Source organism: Micropterus salmoides, unplaced genomic scaffold (assembly GCF_014851395.1).
Source record: "Micropterus salmoides isolate LMB-PRFRI ecotype aquatic unplaced genomic scaffold, ASM1485139v1 Ms_hic_scaffold_17, whole genome shotgun sequence".
Taxonomy (NCBI): domain Eukaryota; kingdom Metazoa; phylum Chordata; class Actinopteri; order Centrarchiformes; family Centrarchidae; genus Micropterus; species Micropterus salmoides.
In genome coordinates, this window is record NW_024040817.1 from 32309300 (window position 1) to 32326971 (window position 17672).

General features: G+C 41.2%; 1 protein-coding gene across 2 annotated transcripts; it reads left to right on the forward strand.

Moving 5' to 3' along the window:
• Nucleotides 1-298: 298 nt before the first annotated feature.
• cunh6orf136 (chromosome unknown C6orf136 homolog) lies at nucleotides 299-17470 on the forward strand. 2 transcript variants are annotated; one of them, XM_038724870.1, is made up of 7 exons: nucleotides 299-425; nucleotides 5560-5771; nucleotides 6398-7078; nucleotides 8887-8975; nucleotides 9063-9263; nucleotides 9873-9942; nucleotides 13862-17470. In XM_038724870.1, exons 2-7 carry the CDS (start codon nucleotides 5679-5681, stop codon nucleotides 14003-14005), a joined length of 1278 nt encoding a protein of 425 aa, XP_038580798.1. In that variant the 5' UTR covers nucleotides 299-425; nucleotides 5560-5678; the 3' UTR covers nucleotides 14006-17470. The 2 variants fall into 2 exon arrangements, with proteins under 2 accessions (XP_038580798.1, XP_038580797.1); XM_038724869.1 differs by having other exon boundaries at nucleotides 369-548.
• Nucleotides 17471-17672: the final 202 nt, after the last annotated feature.

Genomic DNA, 17672 nt, shown 5'->3' on the forward strand with positions numbered 1-17672 from the left:
ACAGAATTTCCCTTCGGGGATCAATAAAGTATTTCTGATTCTGATTATAGTTTTCCCTCATGTAAAAACAGACATTTCCACCGTAAATTTGAGCAGAAAATGTCTCCAGAATGCAGGAAATTGTGAGTTTAATGCTCAAAGTCTTCTGGGGGAGGACCCCCAGGCATATTTCCGCATCAAATGTCTAATCTAAATAGTGCGAAAAATCGTCTTGTCTTGTTCTCATCAATCGTCACGTCTCATGACCAAAATGTATCATCATGCTCCTAATCTGAGCCCTACTTTCCTGTGCCTCTCACGTTGGTCGATTTTGGTCCATGATGCAGTACCATTATTTCCAACAGCAGTGAAAGCAGCATTACGACTGACTGCGTGAGGCGTGTTTGGCCGGCAGGACAAGGACACACGGCTGGAATGACATTTGTGTAAGTTAGCTAAGTAACGCTTACTAGCTTATTGCTAGCGTTAACCTACCAACTACTGTACAAAACCTGACCTCGTGAACCACTGCATCTAGGCTGACTTCAGCGGGGTTTCGTCTGAGAAAGGTAACATTACAGGGACGTTTGCTAAGCCGGTGGCTAGCTCTACTGACTGATAGCTAAGTAGCCTAGCAAGCTAGCAGCTATGGTTGGCTGTCGCGGTAGCTAACAGCATAGGTAATGTCAACGTTCATGTCCCGGCTGTTTGTACAGAAATGTAAAATGCAGTTTCCTATTTTACCTAAATGGCGATTGACGTTTCAAAAATGATCAAGCTAATGTGATAATAGTGGTGTTCCTTTTTATTTATTTTTTTATAAATTTATTTAAAACTTCAATAATGAGAATGTTGTGTTCCCTGTTTTGTCACCAAAATCTTGATCATTAATGATGCACACTGTTATTATTCCACGAGTGTTGCCACACCTAGAAATTACCAGCATTATCTTATTATCGGGGCATATTTAGTAATCTGTTGCATTTCACACGTTATGTAAGGGCTTGTTTTAACGTTATTATTTGAATTATTGCTCACAATATGGGTGCTTTTAAACACATGTTTATTTAGTCAAACGTAAACAACTGACATGCACTTCACAAGTTACTAAGTGATGTCGTCAAACAACTTTGCCTAAGTAGCTGTAACCTTATATCAACCAGAAGGTATTCAGTAAGAAGATGCTTACTCAACGATTACAGTTACTGTACAATCCCTTTCCACGCCTGTACATTACAGGTTGTAACGATAAAGTCCTGTAAAACATTTTGTATTATGTTCATGTCTGGTTAATTCAGTCTCAGCTGTCACCATGGAGTCTGATTATAAACATGTGGTCTGCTGCAGGTCATGTGCTCCTGGCAGAGTCACTAGGCCTTTCTGATTTCTCAGTTTGTACCTCCTCGACTCCTCCAGTCGCATCTCGGGTGTGCAAGGAGGCAACAGACACTTATCGAAATGAGATGGCCTTGCCTCGGAAGCCATCATTTTAAAGCGCCGTCAGTTAAATATGACATGTTGCACAGCTGCAGCACAGCTCCATTGTTTTGTTTCAGCCTGCCGCTGTGATCTCTGTCAGAGGAGCAGACCTGCTGTTGGCACCAAGACAGGTCATATCTTCACTATCCAGAAACATGTCTGCCAACAGTGTGACATATAGAAGCATCTCAAGCCTGTGATGAACATTATAGCATCTTTTGAAAACACAGATTACAGTAGCCTACACTGTCATGCATTACACAGAAATCCAGTAACTCTTTTACATGAAAGCGAGAGATCATGTCAGCCCTCAGCATGAGCACTATTATTACAACATGAAATACAGCAGATCAGTGCTGAATACTTTGGTTGATATTACAGCTTAATAATGTGATTTCAGTACCTGTTTTGTTCGTTTTGTCATGGTTATAACAGCTGAATTGATGTGATGCACGGATCGGCTCTGACATTATGTGAATATTCATGTAAATATGCATAAATCATCCACCTGCCCCAGCTAACTCATTATTTTCTCAATTTTAAGGACCACACACACATGGACATTATACCCCACCTCTATCGGTCCCTAGAGTTTTCCACATGATTTCTTAATTGTGTTGTATTAATATATGTAGTGAGTGTTTTCTTTAATAATTTACTTTAATGACTGGAGAAGCTGCTGTCAGCAATTTAAATGTTTCCACGCGTGCAGTAATGTCGGAGCAAATATCGTGGGACAAAACAAAACAAACTGCAGTAATTAACCTGACAGGACAGACAGGAAACTCTCCAGAAGAAACAAAAATAAACTGTTAGCTCCTGAATTAAATTGTAGACGCTCCGATGGATCTCAGGATTGATCAGGAGGATGGCTGCTTTACTCCAAATAGTTTCACTGTATGAACCTGGACAGTGTGCGTGACCTTTCGGATGTGTAGAAGAACACAGACTATAAATTAACATTAGATCCTGATGATCCTGTCAGCGTGTTGGGAGATCTAAATAAATCAGAACTGTCAGAACTGAAGAAGTCCTTTGGATGAGGGACGAAACGTCTTCCAGTATCTTTAACCAAGTCCAGTTGCCCTTGATTTTAACCTTTGTCAGACGACTACTACTACTACTTCGTACATGTTCAACATAGTGACTAAAAACGCGCTCTGTAGAGCAGTTTGTCCATTTAGGCTACTGTAGAAACATGGCGGCGCATCACAGCGACTTCAATGTCAGAGGACCTGTGGTGTATTCTAAGGTAATAAAAACATAACTGTTCATTATGTAAGGTCTTTATACACCACTGAAAACATAGTTATGGATCTTATATTGCATTTCTGTCAACCTGATGTTCTCAAGCCTGAAGGAGTAGGTAGTAATGACATGCAGCTAAGTCATGTAATAAACATTACTTCCTAGAAATGTAGCGTAATGTTACACAGCAGCCAAAAAACCTACTCAGGGCTCCAGTAGCTTTTTCTACTGTAGCCCCACTGTAGCCCCTAACTGAATATTTTAGATGCACAGGCAGAACATTTAGGGGTGCACACCTTTAATTGATCTGCAAAGCAATATTTCACATTTTCTCCATTTTAACTGTATTACTGATAAATGCTTTGGTGATTAATACAGAAACTACAATGTGCTGTTTTATTTTAGTTTAGTCCCATTTTATTTGAATGGTACAAATGCACATACTGGAAGTGGCGATGCCGTTTCATTTGTATATCTGTCTCAGCATATTTTATGTTTTAAGCTGCTGTTGTGCTTCATCAAAGTGTTTAAAGTGTGTCAGCTGCCTCAGCCGACTTGGTTTGTGGACTACATCTAGTGCAGTAGATAAAGTTCATGGTGTTGGTGTTTTTGCTAAATCTAAGCCATGTAAACAGCCAGCGGTAGACTGGCACAATTTGTCTCCATCCCAGGCCACCCTGTTCACAAACCACCAGACTGCTAATGTTGTAGACTAACACTATTTACTGATACAACAGGAACCAAACTAGGGAAAGGTTTGGCCACTATGTTCATCTGGGAAGAAAGTTACCCACATTAAAATTACAAACATTTGGGACTGACCATTAAAGTAGCCTAAAGTTTTCAAAGGATGCTATTGCTATGGGTGCACCCTCAGAAACTCCCGAGAAATAGCCTACATCAATCATAGCACGAATGTACACGGCTAGAAACAAAACAATTAGATTACACTTATAAAAATAAGATTGAGCGATACAGAGGTTGCTCAAATGTTCAAATGTCTTCAAATCTTTATATTGAAGAATCACTCTTATCAAAAGTATCTGCACACACACACACACACACACACACACACACACACCTTCACTGAATTTGCACATAAGCTACAACAATGAAAGTAAGTAGGCCTATAATGCCAATAAGTCCAAAAAGCTTACAGATATAAACTATTAATTACAGTGTCCAGAAAGAAAACAGCACAAAGATAAACTTTTTTTTTTGTTCTCTAGTCTATAAAGCAAATACAGTTGTACTGATTCATCAGCACACAGTAGCCATTGCCATGGTTACTGCCCATAGAGTGGTGACTATGTGTTCACATGAGGACGCAGTGAGACCCTGCAGGTCCAAGACAGTACGCAGGACGAGCATCGCTCCTCGTCTGAAAAGGCTTTAGACACACACAGATGCTAAAACATGTGGCCTTCTGCGTGGAAGTTCTAACACGACTTATTGGCATTTGCTGACGCATACTAGGCAGAGAAACTGAGAGAGAGGCACGGGCACAGTGGAATCGTGGATTCTCCTGCTTGCTATATTATTGCTGCAGCTGGTCAAGTTGACAATTAACGGCAGGCCAGAACAGCCCTTAGGCCGCTGGGAAATCTCCCGGTGCAGACTTGCTCTCTTGTTTTTATTTATAATATAAGTTATAAATATTACCATTTTCCATAGCGTTGTAAGCGTCTTTTTCACAGCACTTAAGCCAAACAAACTATACCATTAAGCTATATCGAGCAGCATATGGAGGCTGTCCTGCAGAAGATCTGTAGGAAGAAATTATCCGTAATCAAGTAATGACCTATTTAAGAGGAGACAAATCACAGTACAAGTATTGCAACAACACGTGAATTGTGCCCATTAATAACTGCACAGAGGCCTACATTTGAACATTTCTATGTGCACGTTTGGTTTGATACATCAAATTCTTATTGATTACATTACATTTTCTTATTGAGATGTCAAATATTGGTATCCTATAAGTATTCATTCACCATAGAATTGCACTTTCTGGTCACAATATGTGCTTCAATTGTAAAACACAGAATTCATAAAAATCTAAACAGAAAACACAGAATTTGGGGAGAAATAAAAAAGATTTCATAGGGCCCTAACTAAACCACTTTGGCCCTATTGTAAGGGATGTGAGGGGCCTACACTATTTTTATATTTTTGGGGGGAGGGGCGGGGGTACAAAGTTCAGTCTCTCAACCCATTTGTTACGCCAAATTTAACTTAGTTATGACACAAATTACTTTAATTATAAAATATGTAAACAAAAACAAACTTTTCATTCCATGCTTTTTGAGGGCCGGCCCCCCATTAGGGCTCTGGTTACAATCAGTCCCACTTTCTGCCCACTACGATGCCCCTGCCTGGGGAGATAATATAGCAATAGTAAATGGTCTTGTTTGAAAAGTTGGGACCATCAGCTATTTGACATTTTTGCTTGATAAATGACTTTATTGGCATGAATGTAACAACAACATTCCCAAAGCATCATATATACAACATAAGAACAATCAACCCCATACAATTCATTAAACAAGTAATTAAAGCGTATGTGTGTTTGTGTTAAAAAAATTTTTTTTTAAATTAAATAAATAAATAAAACAAAAGCGCGTGTGTGTGTGTGTGTGTGTGTGTGTGTTAAAAAATAAATAAAACGGTAAGCATGTCTGTGTGTTATATACATAAATGATTAATCAGGTCACCATGAAACCAGTGATTTGATTGTTGGCAGGTGAATATTTTCAGCAGATTTGATTTCATACCATTTCCATCCACACCACTCCTGGTGGAAACCAAAGAGCTCAGTGTGCTAACTCTACCCTCTGGTCTCTGTGGTCTCAGGTTTTTTGAGATAGAGAGACTGCTGCTGTAGCTGGGAATCGACCAGAGTCATAAGGTCCTGAGGAGACGCTCTGTGTGTTTGCGGTGTCCTGCTGCTGTGGGAGATGGTCAGCAGGTGAATGGCTGTGAGCAGAGGGGGCATCGCCTTCTGGGTGGGTTGTGTCCTCAGCCACGGCAGAAGGCAACCCATCAAAAAACTGATCTGGAATGAGGTAACCTGCTTGATCCTGAGATCCTCTCCTCCATTATATATTTGAGTTGTGTGTCAGACCACCTCAGGGGTTTGAAGGCCACTAGGCCAGTGTCAACAAAAATAATATTTGGATTTTGGAAGATAAAATGGCAAATTTGACTACTTACTCGGTCCTGCACTGCATGATGGGAAATGTGGGCAATCGCTGCATCATACATTACAAACTGGAGCAGTGAGCCAGAGAGCAGCACATTGTGCTCCACCTCGATTGCAGAATTTATTTATTCAGTGCTGTTTTAAATTTTTAATGGGCATTGACCTCATGCTTACGTGCGTATTGCCGAATAAAAAAAATGACAGAAGGGTGCTTAATGCTGAACCAAACAGTCACTTCATGTGATTACATTCACAGAATGAAAACAAAGTGCATCATATGCTTATGGAGTTCTATTATTATCATTTAGAAATAAACACATCACTATTTTCAGATGAAACAGATATTTCTCTTCGTATCGGACTCTCGAATAGCTTCTATAAAAGCTAACATTAATATTTCTGAAAATGTCAGACTTGTAGTGGAATGTCAGTTTCAGTACAGTGTGTGGGCAAGTATTGCATGTTAAAAGTCTTTTTTTGTTCCTTCAGGCGGTCTACTGTCAGTGGATCTGTCAGACACGCCCCCTGAGCAGAGCATCATGGGCCCTGGCGCCGCCCAACAGTCTGAGATATCAGAACATTAAGCAGCCGGTGCTGTCCCACCCGTTCCACCATGCCAGCCAGCCTCAGAGAGGAGGTTACTGCGAGGAGGACTGGGAGGAGTCTGTCAGCGTGTGTGTGCTGGTGCGACAGGGCGAGTCAGACGGCCTCCACACCCTGCTGGAGATCCCTCTGTCCGCTCACAATAAACTAGGAGAGCTCCTCGTTCTGGGGGCTCCCAACTCCTCTAAGTTGTCGTTCCCGTGGACCACAGTGGAAGGCAGCAGAGAGGATGACATCAGCGTTGACAGCTTCGAGGGAAACAGCGTTCATGCTGTAAAAAGAGAACATGGCTGTTTCAGAAGCCTGTTTGAAGCAGAGAGGTGTCCGGCACCGTTCATGTACGGCTCTCACTTTTATTGTTTCCATTGCCCGGGCACAGAGCCGGTACCTGGCAGCGGGCTGAAATCTAGGCAGGATGTTGGACTTGACAGCAAGCCTGTGGAGCTGCCCCTGATGTCTCCCACCTCACTGTGTAGCCATGCAGAGATAGCAGAGGGGGAGCGTACTGAAGGAGACAGTGAAAGGGAGGAGAAACTGGCCATAATGTATGAAAGACTGAGGATAGAGGTAAGAATGCACTGTGTCTGGATAAGTGAATCAAAGGTGCTCTGCCTGTGACTGGTCTGAAGTGAGGACTGGTCATTTCATAGATTTGTTTTCCTTTGTGTGTGTGTGTGTGTGTGTGTGTGTGTTTTTAAAATGTGTGCATGTAGGAAAATTGCATTGTATGACAACATTTAATAGGATTTAATAAAATATAATTTTTTAGACCGTGGCCCTAATACTCAATTGTAGGATTTTATTCATCAGTGTAATGACACTGACTGTCACACACAGTGCCTCCTGTAGGATTACTGAATGGTGACCAGACACAGATCTTACAAACAGAATCAGAGCCCATGCCATGGCTGTAGGGGGGAGAGCTGCAAACAGGTGAGAGGTTCATTTAAATGAGGCAGTACAGTGAGCTGTTGGTATTTTGGTTGAAATCGGGTCTTATTTATTATTATTAAAGTATAGCCTCTTGAGATGCATCATCTCATTTTCAATCTATTCCAACCTATCCTGTATTCTTATGCATTGTGCTGAGAAGACATCTCAGAACCACGTCTTGTTCTAGATCAAAGTCCCTCTGCTGCAACAACAAGTAAACACTAGCAGAAAATACACAGCAATAACAAAATGCTGAAAACTGTAAAACTGTTTAATTAAAACATTTACAATCAGTAGGTATATTTAATAAGCATCAAATGTTAAATGTGATTAAACAGCAGTGTTGGTAAAGCAGTCAACATCTGTAAATGAATATAGGTGATATTTATAGCATCTGTTGTCCACAGCTGCTTTCTACTTTCTACTGCTTCTCCTTTAGTTCATTGCAGCCACCAAGGCAGCAGGATATATTTGTGATTATTATTAATAATAATAATAAATATAGTTCTTGATAATTATGTGATTAAATCTGCATCCTTGGATTTAAATATTAAATATTCAAATAACACCAGAGCCCCCCCCCCACACACACACACACTTCTGCACACAGCAGACACAGCTGTGTTATAACTGCTTTCCAACTGTCTTTTAAGCAGGTGTTTTATATTTCCTTTCTTGAACTGTTGTTGTCGTGCTCCACTGTGCGTTCCTCAGTAGCTGTGGAGCTACTGTGTGATACCTCTGCTGTGACTATCTGACAGTGTATTTATTAATCATCACAGCCTCTGATCTATATTCCAGTACACCCAGCCCTTTAGCCCTTAGCACCTGTGCAGTTGGGCCAAGACCACTTTGCACTTGTCAGTGCACCATGCTGTGTTTCTTTAGGCCAGCTAAAGAGGGGAAAAGCATCACTTGTCTTTGTTATATGTTGGAGGTTTTGCCAAAATGTAAAAAGCTTCCATTTGTCTCCACTGAACCGCCTCACCTTTCTGCGGTTCCACTTTTTTTTATTTTTGCTCACAAACTCTTGAGTCTTTGAACAACTTGTATTAAAGTTTTTTTCTGATCTGTTTTCCTTTACTGTGCCTTTTTTGTTGTTAATGTTGGCTAACCTTTCTGCCACACACAAGCTTCAAATCAAATTGAATTCAATGTTCAATGCTGTGACTCAAATTAAAACACACTTGTTGTGAAGCACATACATGTGCTACTTGAGTGACAGAATAACTGCATATAGTGATATATAAGGCAACGATATACAAAATACACTGCCATTTAACACCTCTGATCACTATAAGCTGAGTAAAGTTTGAATTTATAGTCCAGCTCTTGTGTTGGATTGCTTTAGACTGTGGTGTTACACTCAGAACAGAACTGGGAGGTCATTATAAAGCTATACCACACTTTCAGGAATTAATCTTTTTGTGTTTCTCTTTCAGCTTCCAAGTTTCTTTATGAAAAGCCATGATTACACCATGTACTCAAATGATATGGAATTCATCAACGGCCTCATAAATACCAAGACCAGGTGAATCTGCTCATTCAGTTTGCGCTCATGGTGATGCGTTATTACAGACACTTTCTGTGTGACCTGACTGCTGTGTGTGTTGGTTAGAGGCCGTGTGGTGTACCAGCTCACCCTCTCCCTGTGGCGCCTCCTGTGTCTGTGTTACTACGCCAAGGCTCGGCTGGAGGTGCTGAAGCTCACCAAGCACATGGAGGACGGGAGCATTAAGGCTCGCTGGAGGATCAAGGGCCTTCCCTTCTACTCTTTGCTGCTGCGCTTCTATCGCAAAGACAAATCTCACCTCTACAGGTAAAGCCTTCTTCACACTACACAATTTTAAGGCTGATTTGCCGGTCTGCGAGCTCGGTGACCGTCGAGCTGTGATCAGGGGTAAATCAATGACCGATCGGCGGTCGCCAGACATTATGTGTGAACTACTCAAGGACGCGTCGAAGCGGCTCCCTGACTCTTTATAACTGTCTTTATAATAACAAACAACAGCTGTGTGTATGTTCACGTCATTTCCCGTTTCACATTTCACGTGTGTTTTCTAGACCAGCGTCGGGTGACACTGCCGTTGTCAGCTGGTGTAGTGTGTGACCCCCTGTCACCGATCAGTCATGTAGTGTGAACGCCACAGTGACTTCAAGACTCCTGTCACAAGACGGCAAATTGTGTAGTGTGAACAGCACGGCCATCGGCCTTAACACACAATACATCCAGACTGCTGGATCAGGTGCTGTTAAATAGTTTAGTCTGATAAGAGGATTTTAATTTTAAACCACTATTTTTAAACCGCAGTTAGTGCAGAAAGTAAGTAGCAGTATGCAGAATGTTACATAATGTTTGATTCTTAGTGTCGAACCTTTTGTCACAATGATTAATAACCTAACTTAATCCATATGTCATCTATTATAGGTCATATGATGCATTCTCTACTTTTTACATCGGACAGGACGGACTCATTCACTGTCATAAAGTTGAAAAGGTAAGCAGCTAACTGTCATATGCAGGGGGCTGGCTCTCATACAATACAATCACGATGCCAGCTCAGTATTGTGATGTCTGTCAGATGGGTGAGGGCATTGTCTATCGGCTCAACCCTAACACATATTGCCTGTTTCAGAAAGTGTTTGCAATGACACAGCCGTCTCCAACACCAATGTTGGAAAAGGAGTTTCTGACTCTGTCAGACAATCCAACAGGCCCTTTTAAATGTACCATGTGTAAGAATTGCGACTACTCTCCACCTGTCGATGTCATACTCCCAAAAATAGGGGGCAGCATATCACATATTAGGTCATAACTGCTGCTAAGTTAGCCGTCTGTTGTTGCACTTTAAAATTCATTGACCTGTATAAGACAATGTTCAAATTACTGTCAGTAGTTGACATGAATGTGTACACAGACAAAGAGATGTTAATGTGAAGGGCTAACATCTGACTTGGAATAGCTCCCATTTCCATGGGAAGAACATTTTTATGGAAATTAAGTTACTAATTTTCAGTGTTATATCAACCAGATGACCAGCTGGACAGCTGTTTTGTGCATCTCGGTGAGCTTCCTGTTTAACTCCTCGCAGCCTGCCAACCATCTTTTTAACTTCATCTCTTCTTCTAAAAGCACTGAAAAGTATCAGAAATAGGTAGAGATGCACAGGTCGATTGGCTGGTGACTGGAATCAGCTGGTTTTCAGATCGGCCATGATTGATGACTGAGGTGTTCAGTCTTGTGTTTTCAATCAGTCACATTTACACACACATGCTGCACACTGTCACAAGCACACACAGGTGTGGAAGTCCTTCACTGTGAGTGAAGAAGGCACAATGCTCACCATTTATAATACCTGTAAGGCAACATAAGCTGTGTTTCCCCACACTACTATAAGGGTGTGTATACATTAGTATACAAAAATAAGAAATTATTGTTCCAGTGGGAAATTTGTCTTGGACGTCACAGTATCTGCAATATAACATCACAGCAAAAGAGTAAAAAAGAAAAACAACATATTCATCCATCAATTATACATGCCCATCTACAAGAAGTGCACACAAAGTACAATATATAACGGTGATCAACAAGGACAGATACAACATACACATATGTCAGCCTAGTAGTCCAGTCAATCTGGTTTTACCCAGGGAACATTAGTATCATCTAGGTTTTATGTTATTCATAGGGACATCCAAAAAACATATTAACAGTATACTATTATATACTTAGTGGATCAAGGCAAATTTAGGGGTCAGAATTTGGTGCCTTCATGTCTCAGCGTCACATACAGTGTGTATCTGTGCTTCTGAACATGCTATTTTCACAGTTTATGTCTATCCATTAGTTTTCTAGGGTGTTCTACATCCATCAGATATGACCTGTTCTCAATATAGGCAGGTGCATCTCAGATAATTTAAATAATTTAAAATAATTTTATTCAAAAAGTGAAACTTTCACATATTTAGATTCATTACATATGAAGTGAAACATTTCAGGCCTTTTTTGTTTTAATCTTGATGATTCTGCTTACAGCTCGCGGAAGTCAAAAATCCATATCTCAAAATATTAGAAAATTAGAATAAAGAATGTAATTGTCACAGCTGGCACAATGACACAAAACTGCAGTAAAGGTACCACTACTTTTATTTTTAAACAAACAACTTAATATTCAAATAATCCTATGAAGTGTGATAATCAGTAGGTCAGTCATGTCAGCAGGTGTGCATGCTTGAAGGAATAGTGAGTGGAGTGTTGTATGGTGAAAGAAACAAAAATAACGTGGAGCATAGGGAACAGGGTTTCCCTCCTCTGTAGCCCACAGTGCAGAACATGAGATGTACTTTTATACTGGAGAACACTGGGCCCAGGTGTCTCCAATACCTGATGATCTTAACCACACCTACTGGCATCTGCAACGTAGAACACAAAGAGATAGACATCCCAGCAGCTGAATGAGATGGGGATGTCACAGTAATACAGAAAATATCAACCTTCTGAAGAGCCTTTAATCTCTCAGTCTGGTTCAGTACACACAACAACAATCATGGGGAAGACTTCTGTCTTGACCGTTGTCCAGAGGACAAACATTGACACCCTCACAAGGAGGCTAACCACAGAAGGTCACTGCTGAAAGGGCTGGCTGTTCACACTGCTGGATCAACGCATATTCATGGAAAGCTGACTGGAAGGTTAAAGTGTGGAAGGAAAAGGTTCACAAGCAACAGGGATGACCTCCGCCTTGAGAGCATTGTCAAGCAAAGCCTATTCAAGAACATGGGGGAGCTTCACAAGGAATGGACTGAGGCTGGAGTCAGAGCATCAAGAGCCACCATGCACAGACGGGTCCAGGAAATGAGCTACAAGTGTCTCATTCCCAGAGTCAGGGATGTTTTGGGGTGCCATGTCATTTGCTGGAGTTGGTCCACTGTGTTTTAGCAAGTCCAGAGTCAATGCAGCATCTACCTGGAGATTTTAGAGCATTACACATTCTTTATTGTAATATATGGATTTGAGATATGGATTTTTGATGTTTTTGTTGTTTTCGGTTCATTAATTCATTACGGTTTCATTAACCCGTAATCAATTAAACAAAGGTGTTATTTAGTCTAGTCTCACAGATTATTTTAGTAAGTGTTCTCAATAATTCTAAAGGTCAATGGCATAGAACCAATGGCAAGCACATTAAAGGATTTACAAAAAATGACCAGCAGGTGTCGCACTGCTCCTCCATCAGCTGTGATCACCTGGAGCCACTTGATAAAACAAGCCCCACTAAGTTCATTCTGCAGTGCTTAAAGAGGTGCGCTTACATGATTTTGCTGTGATTTAATCACGATAAACAAATCAAAAGGAAATGACTGCTGAAATAACTACGCCATGATGCAGATTTATTAAACACATGAATTCATGCTTTGTCACGTCTGCCCACAACAAGCAAACAAGTTATAAAAATGCTTGTTTCCTGAAGTTTGGACTGATCAAAGCTATGCTATGCAAACTTGTTTCATAGCAAATTACGACTGATAGCTGAAAACATGTAACAGACACATTTTCAGAACTTACTAGTTACTAGACTTATTTTTCTCCAAGTGATGTCCTGTTGTGGCCGTCTGTATAAATATGAAGTAGTATCACAGAGCTCTGGGTGCCCACTGACGGCTACAATAATGACAGTGGAGGTAGGAAACTCTGTGGCTCGCTGCCGCAGACAGCCTGAGAAGCCAGAGTAAATATAAATCCACTTTTTTATCCCAAACGTTCCTCCTGCTGGGAAAGAGTTCTGGATCAGAGCAGAATTAGTCGGTGGCAAAAAGAAGCACTTTCTGTGGACGTAATCTTGGTGGGCACAGTCGCCCCGAAAGAATACGTTGCAGCCACTGCAGCCGGGTGGCGGCTGCCGGCTGAAACCATCCTCTACTAAACATCTCCACACCAAGATATGAGAATAGGTAAAAATAGGGCACAGGTTTAAAAATACTGAAATGACCTTTTAAAACCATTTTACCCAAGCTGCATCATTCTAAAACTTCAAAATTTGCTTTTGACCGTGAACATGTTTTTTAAATATATGATGAAGAAGTCTCACCAGAAAATGTACCAGTATGTTGGTTTTCTGACTGGTGCATTCATTTGTGTAGAGAGTGAACAGCACAGTTTAGCTAATCACCATCCTGGGGGTCACAGCTGGTTGGGGTACTGATATGAAATTGAAATTGTTTTATGGCCTCTTGTGTACTCAGGTGGTCACTGGAGGCAGGGCTAAATGGTCTGTACATGTATAGTGCCTTTGTAGTTTTCTGCTACTATGTCACACTCACCCATTCAAACACATTGACACGGCACAGCCTTCAGGAGCATCACTATGTTGAAATGGCAGTAAAGTATTGAATCGGGAATCTTACTCTCTGTTGCAGGTGATGCCGGCTCAGCCCCCTGTCCTGCCCAGAGTAACGTCTCTCCTGGCAGGGGCTCTGGTGGCGCTCGGGGTGCAGGAACATCGACCTGCCCTCAACCTGCTGCCCCTCCTCCTGTCTTCGCTACGACAGATCAGAAACTGACCCCAGGACGGTGATGAGAGGAATACTGGAATCACCGGTGTGTCTAAGGTCCATGTGACTCTGTAAAGTTTAATTCATTCTCAGCATTAAAATGGAGCTCTCTATCCTAAAATCTCTTAATGTTGCCCCTGAATTAAATACAAAGTCAAGACTTTACACTGCTTTTCCTTTTTCTAATTTTAGTTTAGCTATTTGAAATAATGAAAGTGTTTAACCTGAACACAGAATTGGGTTTTCAGGTCCAGGCGTCACATGCTGTCATCTCTGCCAGTCAGCCGCCAGCTGTTGTGTTTTTTTGTGTGTGCGTTTACTTAAATTTTTTTCTCCAGATTTTAAAACAGAAACTACTACGTAGACACCAGTCCTTATAAAAACTATTTGAAATTTGAGGATGTAAAACTGAAGACAACATTAAACTGAGCCACATTGCAGATGTTGCCTAACATCAGAACTGGGGCAGCCCTTGAAGATGCACGTTTATAATATAAATGTAATTATTTAAATATATATTTTTGTGGCATCAGAAAATGGTTTGAGTTCCAGGGCTGAGAAAGAGTAACGTTAACACTGTGCTACATTACAGAGAAATACAATAACGAGCCTTCACAATACATTTTAGAAGCGTACGCCGCAGCAAGCCGCCTGTTCACGACAGTGCTAACAGCAGTAATGATCCTGGCCGTGTCGGAATAACAAGAGACTGAACCTTTGTTGCTCCTGTTTGGAGTCGCTGTAAATCACCTCTGTCATAATTTGTCTCCGTTGGTCTCCTGGGCTTTGTTCTCCTGCTGCAGCATCATGCATTTCAGACATACTTACCAACCTTGAGACCTCCAATATCGGGAGTGGGGGCGGGGAGCACCAGCTTTCTTCTGCATCACGTGCATGCTAGGAAACGACATTTGGGGCAGCTGTATTGTTGTCCAGGTGGAAACAGTAGAGAGAGAGCTGTTGAGGGCTTACCAGAAACAGGATGTGGCAATGGAAAGGACGAAAAGTTATGAAAGTTTGTCATAAATCGGGAAAAATATTGTGACCCCGGAAAGAAACTGGGAGAGGGCAATGAAAAATTGGAGTCTCCCAGTAAGAGTTCACAAGTATATATTTCAGATGGTGCTGCACCATGACGCATGCTTCCAAATGAGCAAATACCAATTTACACTTCCCCCTCCTTTAGTTCTTGGTACAGTAATGGGAAGTTATTTTGGATAAGTCTACGAGACCTATTTGTGTAAACCACTGTTGCATGATGTTGTGTTTTTGCTCTGGTTGGGCTCATTTCACCAAATATGCTGACAGAGGAACACACGGATTAAACTGCAAACATTGTTGGTTTGTAATTTGGTTTTAGGTTCTGGTACGTTTTTGGTACAGGAGGGAAAACAAGAAGCAATTTTTTTTCAATTATTTTGAAAAATGGAAACCTTTAACCGGAGCTCATTGGCCATAATTCTTACTGTAACAGTCGCACATGTCGCATCGTAAGGTTTCTACAGAGCAGACCTCAGATCTGCAGCAGTAAACACTCCTGTAGCATTAGTTCTTGCTTTGGCAGCATCTGAATCTGCAGTGAGAGGCTGAACACTGATCAACCATTCGAGTGATGCCCAACTTCAGCTGAACAGTGTCGGCATACCATTTTCTCTAACTAACCCATACAGTGGATCTAAATGTCACAGAGCGTCCTCCAGCTCTGGTCTTTGTGTTTGCCATTCGGTGGCAGCCACACTGCTTGAGCTTCACTAACCTGGCTAAGCTGACGAGAATGCTGTTAGACAATGGCTGGTGTGCTGGCAAAACATTCAGGGTAAAACTGGGAATAACTGTTCCAAGTGTGTGAATAGTAGACTGCAGGCTCATTCAGTCGTCTTTTCATACTTGACAGTGAACTCTCTCCATCTCTTTATCTGCTCGGTGCAAATTGTGGCAGTTTTAGCCACATTTCCACCACCGGTCTGATGTCCCTCCCACCTGTAGGCTTTGCCAGCATCACTGTCACCATGCTGTGTTTTCTTGGGAGTGTTGATACAGTTTATTACTACAGAAATAGGAATACATGTGACAGAGGGCCTGGAGAGGAGCTGCGTCCATTGTTGGGTTCTTGGTTAGTTACCTTTTAGATGAAGGTAGTGAATGAGCAGTTGATAGTTGATGTTAAAACAGCAGGACCACACTGTGACACAGAAGCAGCCAGTCTGTCACTAATATAAGTGAAACAAGCTCTAACTGGTTGCTGCTCAGTCACTGCAAGTGACTCAATTGCCAATAAATGCGTTTTCACTTCTTTGGTTTTAGTTTTAGTAAAATGTAATACTTGTGAGGTTGAGGAGTAGTGGAGAGGTCCCAGTTCAGCAACATTTGAGTAAACTAAAGAAACAAAACAACATCAGAGTTTAAAGGATAAAGCTGATGCTATTCTGTAATTGTCTTATCTGCAAATCCCATGTGCTCACACACAACACTTGTTAGTAGATACATTCACTGTTGGCTCTGTTCATGTTTGGCTCTGCACAGAGGATATGTTGACAAGAAGAAAGATATGGACTTTTGTCAGACTTATGCTTTAACCATCAGCCACCCACAGGATGTTAGTGTAGAACTATCACACACTGTTAGCTCAGACTATAAAAAGTGACATTATGAGTATGTAGTATTTATAATGAAAGGTTAGATTCTACTCCAAAAAGTGTGTGTGTGTGTGTGTGTGTATATACACAATATATAATCACGACCATATAACTGAGACCTTAAAAATACAGAGATGCAAACCCAAAAGCTTTTAGTAATGTAAATAACACTGAATATCTGGATCAGCATGTTAGCAGGGTCGCTGTGTAGCCTTCTTTGTTTGATCAAATTTGGGCAAAATAGTTTTTGACTTTGCGGTTAATGGGTAAAGTGATCTGTTTAACAGGCAGTCAGAGAGGTAGCTCAGTAGCTGGGGACCACAGAGACCATGTGCTTGGTGAAATGCTGAAACAAGCTAATTGATTATTTTACTGCCAACGAAAACTTGAAAATGAAACAATGGCTGCTCAGCTGGCACTGACTTAGTATGAATATGGGGGTCATAGACTATACAGGATGCTGAATGCCCTTAACTGTCCTTTAGCAGAGACCTGACCTGTACTAAATGTGACGTTGACGTAATGCATCTGTTTGTCATTAATGCTGCAGTAAATGCAAAGGAATCTGTGTATGCGAGCAGTTTCTATTCAACTTTTAATTTGGTTGAAGTCGTACCTAAATCAGTAGCCGTAAGTACTCAGCTTGATAATATTTAGTGCTTCTTAATACCAGACAATAAAGCATGCTGTAACTGTAGCTGTGGTTCTCTGGTGTCACATCTGTATGAACCATGACTCGGCAGGTTCTGTGTAGCTTCATTTCCACATGTACTGCTGCAATAACTCCTGTGTGAATCCTGGTTGTGTGAATAAAATAAAGTTTAAAGATTAAAAATGATCAGCGTGTGTTATTTGTCATTTTTTGATGGTGATGTCAGTCTGTGCGTGTGCAGAATATCACAACAACTACTGACCAGATTGACATTCCATTGCCGTGGTTATTAATGGTCCCAGAGGATGAAGCATGTGTGGTGGCTGTCTTTGTGATTCTCCACTCACATACAAGAAATATTAGATGCTCCGATCTGCCTGCAAAGTTA

What these genes read in the sequence shown, in the direction of transcription:
- cunh6orf136 (XM_038724870.1), top strand. Translation starts at nt 5,679, where the DNA reads ATGGCTGTGAGCAGAGGGGGCATCGCCTTCTGGGTGGGTTGTGTCCTC. An exon ending in AAAAACTGATCTGGAATGAG is followed by an intron (nt 5,772 to 6,397) that starts GTAACCTGCTTG and finishes TTGTTCCTTCAG; the next exon opens with GCGGTCTACTGTCAGTGGAT. An exon ending in ACTGTCATAAAGTTGAAAAG is followed by an intron (nt 9,943 to 13,861) that starts GTAAGCAGCTAA and finishes TCTCTGTTGCAG; the next exon opens with GTGATGCCGGCTCAGCCCCC.